A 9,079-nucleotide genomic window follows, 5' to 3' on the forward strand; every position below is an offset into this window, starting at 1 on the left:
GCGGCGGGGAGTGGAGCGGGAACTGAAACGGCCGGAAAGTGGGTTCGCGCGAAAGGGGAGCCGACAAACTTGGGCGAAATCACGTAGATTTGGAGGAATTAACCTCGCGGATTCGGGATCCCACCAAAAAAAAGTCGGGACAGCCGAATTTGACGGATCTGCTCGTGATGGGGATACGGGATGGATCCCCCAAACTGGCGGTTTTTTTTGGGCAAGTAAGACTTGTATTAATCAAGGATCCAGGGAATTACAATCCAGTTTACACAAGTCCACAACCTAAGGGGGACCAGAGCCCAACCGAACTACTGTTCTACTTTCAGTTCTTGCAAATTTAGCTAAATAATCGCTAACCATATTTTGGTTACGATTGATATGAAATACACTAGTTGTACGAAGGGACATCAAGTGTCTAATCTCATTCACCAAGGAGGCAAATATAGACCTATCCGTGTCTCTGTCCTTAACCATATTCACCGCCACTACAGAATCCATTTGCACACAAATCGGTAGCTTCGATCGCTGGATAGCAAGAGAAATACCCTCTATGCAAGCACATAGTTATACCGGATGACCCGGTTTACGGGATCTGCTAGAGATGCTCTCATCCGACATATATATTTATTTATTTTTTGAAAAACTAGTACTACTGTATGACAATCTTAGCACAAATTTCAAATGACCCTGAACACTAGGAGTAGTACTAGCATCATAGTAGCTGTATTGCCTTCTTCGTGGAGCGCTGGCTGCTGCCTCTGCATGCGGAGGGAGGATTAATTAAGGCGGCGGCTAACGGGGTGGTTAATTAAGGCGGCAACCAATGGGACTAGTGTAGAGCGCCGCCGCCGTGCCCAACCAACGGCCTCGCGTGGGGCCCCGGCGTCATCAAGCACAGCACAGCGAGGATTCTTCTCCCCCAAACGCCAAAAGCTTCAAACTGCAGTCCTCCGCCCACCACCACCAGACAGCAGCAGTCCGCCGCCCAGTCGCCGCCGCCGCCGCTAGCTCGCTCCGGCACTCGCCGCCGTCCGGCCTCACCCCGCCGTCGCGTTGGCCTCGACGGCCGCCTCCTCGCTCAGGTGCGTCCTCGTCGATTCCCGGGGAAAACCCTAGCCTCCTCCGCCCGTCGCCGAGCGCCGCGATTGCTGGTCGCTCGCTCGAGCTCCCTAGCGACCAACCGCTCAATCCATTGCCTTATTGCCTTCTATTTCCTCTTTGGTTCTGACGATTTTGCGGGCTGCGCAGGATGGCGAGGGAGCTCGCCGGCGCTCTGTGCCGCACCCCGGCGAGGGCTCCCGCATCCGGGGTCGGGAGCGACGAGAACGCGCGGCCTGCCGGAGCTTCGGTTCCCGCCCCGGCGGAGCCCGTCGCGGCCTCCCGGTCCCCCCTCCGCGCTATCCAGCCGCCGGGGCAGCCCCGGCGGCCGGTGCCGACGCCCAAGAAGGGTCCGGGGGTCAGGGAAGCGGGCAAGACACCGGCGCGGGTCGGCGCGGCGACCACTCCCCTTCGCCCGACCAAGATCCCGGGGAAGCCGGAGCAGGTGCAGAGGTTGGGGTTCTCGACGACGGCGGCCAGTTCTGCGCAGGCCCAACGTTCCAAGCTCCGAGACTCCATCTTGCTCCGGGAGGAGAATCGCAATGTGCAGGTGAAACACATCTACTCCTATCACCCCTGTTCCTTTTTTCAAGGTTATTACATTGAGACTGGTCACTGTTTTCAGTTCATATATGACCCCTTTAACACTCTTTGAAAGATTACAGAACATCCTAGTGATAAATAAAAGCCAGTATAACTGATACTCTGATAGGATTTGGCTATTGCATTGCTAGAATCAAACATTCAACCAGATTGCACCTCCCTCATCCTTCATATTCATCAAGTTGTTATCCTCCTTTTTCACCGCTATCCCTGTGTTGTATTGTGCCTCCAATGTCTTCTAAGTTTGATTCTGCACCTAGAGAATGCCACATTGCACTGCCAAGTCCCAAAGCACAACAGCCCGATAACTTCTAATATGCGCAATAGCTTCTGAATTTATATGTGCTCGTCCGTTGTGGTGGTGATGGAAATAACAAAAATCTTAACGCTGTGCTATTTGACTTTGTGAACAGAATGTTTCGTCAACATTGCAGCAAGATGACTCTCATGCACCTGCAAAAGAACAAGACAACTCAGAAGATACATTGAGCCTGCAGCTGGAGTTGGCCATAATGAAAACAATTCTTCTGGAGGAGGTAAAAGCCCGAGCGGAAGCTGACGTAAGGGCAACTGCTTTAGGAGATGAGCTGAAAGCAGTGAATCAATGTACCCTTGAAGCTTGCAGGCAGAAGGAAGCCACAGAAAAGGAACTGAAATACACAACATCTGTTTTAGAGGCCCTTGAATCGGAGCACGTTATTTTGATTAAGGAAGTAGAGGAGCTGAAGAAGAACAATCTGGAGCAGGTTAGTTTGATAGAGGAACTAGAGGAGCTGAAGAAGAACAATTTCCAAAGCCCAGTATTTCGTAAGAAGAGGGATGTGGAAACTCCGATGTTAAACACGGAGCTTGAGCAAGAAATGGATGAAATCCATAGGCAGGCTATGTGTGAAACGTCTGAGGTGATTATATCCTTACAAAATCAGTTGTCACTGCAACATGAGCTAGATGCCTGTAGCAAAAAAGAGTTGTTGGCCGCCAAACAAAGTCTTGTTTTGTTGGATCAATCCATCGAAATTCTTGTGCAGAAGGAGGTTCTTGAACAATACTTTGTTTCATTACTGAGGGGGATGGAAGAAGAGACTCGTCAGCTGGAGTCCAAACTAGACCAGTCAAATAGATTCTATGAAGGTAGAATTAAAGAACTGGAGATAAAGATGCAAGAAATGGATTATCAGGCTGGAGCATTACTTATTTCATGGAATAAAGAAAAAGAGGTAACCCTTTGAAAGGCAATTAGGCTTACCTCATCGGAGTTTTTGTCTTTTCATATAGATTTCTTCTTCTTTGAACAACGAATTATGGCACTGACATTCTTTGCGAACCACCTATTAGTTAGGATGCAAGCACTGACTTCCAGTCATTCTCATTATCAGATAGTGGTGCTTTGCAACATGTTCATTTCTTCTTATCTAAGGCATACTATTAGTTTGGATAGCTTTGAGGTTGTTAGTTCATTGATCTCACACAATTTTTTATGTTGTTTGTAAAGGCTCACACAGAAAATTATGTATATATTCTACTTTATGAGTGTATGGTAGATTAAAAATGCCAAATGCCATACTTATATCAATATTATACGTTGCATTATGGGAGTTCCTTAAATTTACGCATGCGAATATCTTTACAGCATATCTATAAATACATTCAGATTTTAGTATTTGTCCAAGAAGGCCCTACAAACAGCGCGATTAGGCATGGACAAAATATCTATGATTGTTATAACCCTTCCATTTGTAATTAATATTATTTTGTAGATATCAGAGGAAAGGAAGACATATGCCGAAGAGAAAAATAAAGTAATCAAGCTATTGGAGATGTCTAATGAGGATGGCCAGATTACTGTGTGTTCATTGGAAGAAAAGGTAAGTCTGCCACTGCTGGTATATTAATAGTTTTGATTTGTCACTTATTTTTCTTTCTGAGCACTGATTTTTTTTTTTCATTTCTCCTAAGGTGAAATTACTCGAGGAAGAAGCAGAACAACTCAGAAGGCAACAGGAAAAACTAGAAATGGAGCTGCAGAATGCCAGGCAACAATTGCTACTTGTGCCATCCTCTAGGGAAGCAAAGAGCTCCCTGGAAGACAGAATGGTTGATTCACCTGACCCAACCAGGTTTGCTGGTTCTGAATTCTGTTACCAGGCATCTATGTTTACAGCTGTAAGGGCAACAACATAACACTCACCTTGATCTCTTGCAGGCACCCGAGTAATATAAACAATGGGGTCCTGCGTTCTCAGGAGAGTAGAATAGGTCGAAAGGAGCCTTTTGAATCAGAGGTAATGATGGCATTCTTTGAAGAGCAAATGCAAGGAAGCTATGCAAGCTCATTAGGTGATATATTCAAAGAAGCTGCAGAAGATTCTCTTCCTACCTCACATTCTCTTCCACACATTACAAGCCAAATAAAGCCGAATCCAAATGCAGTTGAGGAGGCAGTCGAGCTAGACACTGTAGCTGTTGAGTCAACTCCTCTGGTGGAACACCGAGACGAGCCTGGTGAGCCTTCTTCAGATGAGTGCATGCAGGAGTCCGACCCGTCAGGTCTAGAGATGGCAAAGCCACATTCATTAGAAAGGGATTTCTGGTCAGAGAACTCGGAGTTTGATTCAGAAGAGCAAGTGCCGCCTCCAGCTGTGGAGTCAGTGATTGAAGTTCTGAAGGAGAATGAGTTGCCTCCAGTTTCTCTAGTGCGTCCCGATGATCCGGTGGACTACACTCAAGCCCCTTTTTTGCTGAAGAGGCTTAGAAGCAGGAACCACTACGAGGGGCATAGGACAGCAACAGACAAGAGATTCTGGTCCATTGAGCAGCAGGACTTGTACAACTCCATATACAGTAAGGCCAAGTTGTTTCATATGCAGTGGATAGACTGGGACTATATTGATAGCATAGATGAGTTTTCTGGTGTCAGACAGAGATGTGCCCATGTGGGGCTTGAGCAGATGATGAGTTACCATTGTGATTGGGACATCGAACTGATTCGGCAGTTTTACTCCACAGTTTATATCAGCGATGACAATAGCTCTATTACTTGGATGGCAGATGGCAGGAGGGTCACTACCAACAAAAGAGCATGGGAGGAGACATTTGGCATTGCTGGCAGCATTCACACTGCAAGAATTCACTCAGAGTTTTTCTTTGATGATGATGACAAGAGGATCATGTACACAGCTGCAGAATGCACAGTAGGCCAAACCAGGGGTCTCTCTCCATTGGCTAGCATAGCCAATAAGATTATTTGGAAAACCATCTATCCCAGGTCTGGAAGTATCTGCGGACACAACTGGAACCTCCTACGTCATATTGTGGAGCAGCATCCGACATCATTGCTTTGATCTTCGATGAGATTGAGTTGCTTATTTCAGATCTCAGTCGCACTAACCTCTTGTATGCACCATACATCATGGGGATGATCATGCGAGCTTTTGAATATGATGGACCTAGAGAAACCAGGCACGATATCTACAAGCCCAGGCCCGACAAGCCAAAGAAGACAAAAAAAGTTAGTCGTCCACTGGCACCTGCAGTAGTTGCACCTTCTGAGCCACCACCTTCAGCATGTCAGCCGGAGGTAGAGGCCAATGTTGAGGCAGATGACCACAGCCAGTTCGGGGAAGCCGGACACCGGCCCCAGGGAGAGGCAGTGCAGCATACCAATGCCTCCTTGTCTTCTCAGATCCTAGCTCCACGCTCCTCCCTGACACCTTCCCTTGAGGCTACCACTCCCTCACCGCCTCCGGCCCCAGCTGCATTTCCTGAGCAGGCCAGCATGATGCACGCCGGCCTCCGGTGCTTCAGCTCAGCCAGCTGTTTTGGGGCCAAGTCCTTTTAGTCACTTTAGTTGGTATCAAAGAGATAAGCGATGGGTTTATGTGCTGTCCTTGATGTCTACCTTGCACTCGTATTCTGGTTATTTTGTCTATATATATCTTGGACTTGTTCACCATGTATATTCTTCTATCAAGAAAGACCTTGAGAAGAGCGTATCGAGACTTGAGAAATCATTACTATGAAGGCATATGTGTGCCCACTCTGTCTTGTGTGCACTTAGTCAGGGTCCTTGGTCTTCTAAATTATATATGTGTATGATTTTGCAGCTTTTGATCTTCTTTCATTGTGGGTTAGGAATTTGGTTAATGTGTTCAGAGTCAGGGAGGAACAAGCTCCTATTCAGCAGCATCAAGTTGAGTTATTGGCTATTGATCTTGGCTCAGGCTTCACTTTTGTAATTGTGCTCCTGTCCTGTACATAAATAATCTTCATGTGTCCATACTCGAGAAAAATGTGTCCAGGAACTTATGATTCTGAATATCGGAGTCTGATTCAGGAAGACCCTTTTTTCGAAGGTAAATTCAAAGTGTGATCTTTCAAATTTTGGTATGGTTCAGGTCCTTGTTCTGAACATTCAGAGCTTCGGCAATTCTCACATCGAACTTGTGATGCAGAAGAATGGTCCAGGATCAGATGGTTAGCCGCTTGGCCAGTGAGGGGTGCTAGCTGTGGGATGGGCCACATGGTGGTGAGCATCAGCTGCTTGCGAAAATGCTTGCGCGGGACAAGAACCGGCTGGCATGGCATGTGTTGGTTCAACTTGGGACTTGGCTTCTGGGCTTTAAAATTCTTCGCTGGGCGCCGTCAGGTGGTGTTTGGTGCCTGATTTGATCTGGTCTTGAGTTTGTGCTGGACATGCAGTTAGGGTAGTTAGTAATAGATACCTCCTCCTCTGGTCTTTGAGTTTCTAACCGGTTGCTGGAATCAGTGGAATATGGCTAAATTTCATCATGATATTTGTTTGTGTCCCTCTCTAGCACATTGAAGTACAGTTTCAGGAAGCTGTTATTGTTTTTTTTTTTTTTTTTGCATAGATGGGCATGTCAAGTGTACATTTGGGGGGGCATGTAAGTGCCTCATTTTAGACCTAAGTTTCAGTACTTTTTTATCAAACTGGTGGTGCTCAGAGCGTCATATACTCATTCAGATGCAGTATGCATGAGTGATTACATAGTCCTGAATATTTATCTGTGAAATGTGACGAAAGAATTCGTTGCGTCCTAATGTGAGCAGAATTCTTGCAACTAAAATATCAAGGTTCTTAGTTTGATCACCTCGTTGGCACTGGAGTGTGCCTCTGTAATGTGCAAGACTGGGGCTTCGATTGATTGAGTTCAATCACAGAAATCTGCCAGGTGTGCTCTTATTTCCCAGTGTCCAGGACTTTCAGTTGGAGACCTGCCTGCTGCTGCCTTCGCCAGAATGGTATTATCTGTAAGAAATTTGGCATCTTGTAAGTGCATTTTGCTATGGTACCCGCAAGCTTTTGTGCTTGAACTTCCGCCAGCATTCTGGTCCTAATGCTGAGATCTGTATCTTCTTTTGGCCATCTGTCTTGAATTGCATGCAGATTCCAATCCTTCTACATTGGTGAGCTTGAGTGTTACCTGAAGATTGTCCCTTCCATGTTGCATCTGTATAGATCTTGTTTCCTACCAATACAATGTCTGGCTCCCTGTTCGGGTTTATTTTGCTGTTGATCCTTGCGCGACTCCTGTTTTATTTCATCTTTCCCCCGCCGTTCAGCCGTATATTCAAGCGATAAACGAATGCTTATGACTTGCACTTTGTAGTAAACCTGCAACAACCAGTCATTCCTTGATTTCCAGAACTATCTAGCTGCATGATTATTTCAGTTATTCTGTTTGAGCCATCACTAAAATAATCTGCTCTTAAACACCAAGCGTTAGCAAATAAGTTGCAGTACTGAACAAGCAGCTCCAGAACAGAACAGCGAGGTATTTTGTTTCTGAATAAGCCAGCTCCAGGGCTGGATGGTTCAGTATTAATAGTTTTTTTTCTTTGACTTGGTTGGGTGCGCCGGCTATTAGCACGGTTTCTTCCACTACTATCCTATATGGGGGCTTTGTAGTCACCGTGATGGTCTTGTGTGCAATGCACCTGGAGGAAAATGAATGAAATTGTTGTGATGTAGTATCTGTATCCTGTCTTGCTCCCAGTTCGAAGGTAATTCGAAGGGTGATATTTCAAAATTTGATATGTTTTAGACTTTAAGGTCCTTGTTCTGAAAATTCAGCTTCAGTAATTTTCAGGTTGACATTATGAAGCAAAAGCAGGGTTCAGCAGCAGATGGTTCACCACTTGGCCAGCAAGGGGCACCAGCTGCGGCGCGGCATACCGACCGAGACTTGTTTGAGTCATGCAGCATGGCTGGTGTTGGCGACACACCGCTCCTACATGCATGATGGAGGTCGTCAGGTGGTTTGTGGTGCCTGATCTTGCAGTTCAGCTGTGCCTCATTGCTGCCTTTCTGTGGTGGGTGGTAGGTGGGACTGAGATGTTTGTGCAAATACTACTGGGAGATGACTTACTGAATTTATGAAGCTGCAAGAGCTTAAGCAATGGCAGGTTGTTCTAAAGCTCACGGTGGTACGCACGACTTTATTATACAGAAAGAAGAGGAAACATGGCAGCATCTTCAGCTCTCTGCCGGCTATTTGTTTCATGATGATGAAAACAAAAAACACATCACGTACCAAAGAGCACATTCATTTCTGGCTTCAAGATTGAACTGATGGCCAATCTTACATGGGTGTATTAGTATTTACAATCAACCCTTGTGATTACATGTCTCCTGTTTTTGCGCTCAACATGCAGCTAGGGTAGTGAACTGATTGATTCTTGTCTGGTCCTGAGTTCCAAACCGATGGCTGGAGCCGGTGGAATTTGGATCGATTTTCTTATGATATTTGTTTATGTCGTCCACTCAATTATTTTATGCTCTTGAGATGGCACATCTGGGATTTGATTTGGGTTTAAGATTCGAAGGAATTTAGTTTAGAAAACCGTGTGAAGCTACTTGAATCTGTTTTTCTGTAAAGAAGTGTGAGATCAGTGCGCCACCTGTTCTGTTCGTTGAATGTGTGGTTGCCAAAGTAATCTGGAATGAGTAAACTGCTTTCTCTGCTATAAACTGCTATCTTATATGGGGGCTTGGAATCACAACACGATGATCTGGTGTTTGACAAAGATGGCTCGATCAGGCTGGGCTTTAACGCCGGTGATTCACACAAATGAGAACGCATGGAGGAGAATTAATGGTCTGTTATGCTGTGTCTGTGTTGTGTCTGGCTTCCAGTTCATGGGCTGCTGTGATGCATGGAGGAGAATGAATGTTCTGCTCTCATGTTATGTGCTCTAGTTTATTAGAGATAACTTTGCTTTGTTCTCAATTTTCTATAACACTCTGAACTGCCCAACATTTCTGATTAGTTTCAGTAGTGAATAAGCCAGCAGCAGAGCAGAACAACCGGCACTTCAGCTCTGAATCAAGCTCCAGAGAAGAATGATTTTTCTTTCGATTTGG

General features: G+C 45.8%; 1 protein-coding gene across 1 annotated transcript; it reads left to right on the forward strand.

Annotated features, from left to right (window-relative positions):
* Window positions 1-830: 830 nt before the first annotated feature.
* On the forward strand, window positions 831-5,734 carry LOC109745468 (uncharacterized). The gene is made up of 6 exons (XM_020304592.4): window positions 831-1,076; window positions 1,243-1,642; window positions 2,109-2,912; window positions 3,453-3,560; window positions 3,652-3,812; window positions 3,899-5,734. Exons 2-6 carry the CDS (start codon window positions 1,244-1,246, stop codon window positions 5,034-5,036), a joined length of 2,610 nt encoding a protein of 869 aa, XP_020160181.1. The 5' UTR covers window positions 831-1,076; window position 1,243; the 3' UTR covers window positions 5,037-5,734.
* The last annotated feature ends 3,345 nt before the right edge of the window (window positions 5,735-9,079 follow it).

The sequence above is a fragment of the Aegilops tauschii genome, chromosome 5 (genome assembly GCF_002575655.3).
Source record: "Aegilops tauschii subsp. strangulata cultivar AL8/78 chromosome 5, Aet v6.0, whole genome shotgun sequence".
NCBI classification, from domain to species: Eukaryota; Viridiplantae; Streptophyta; class Magnoliopsida; order Poales; family Poaceae; genus Aegilops; species Aegilops tauschii.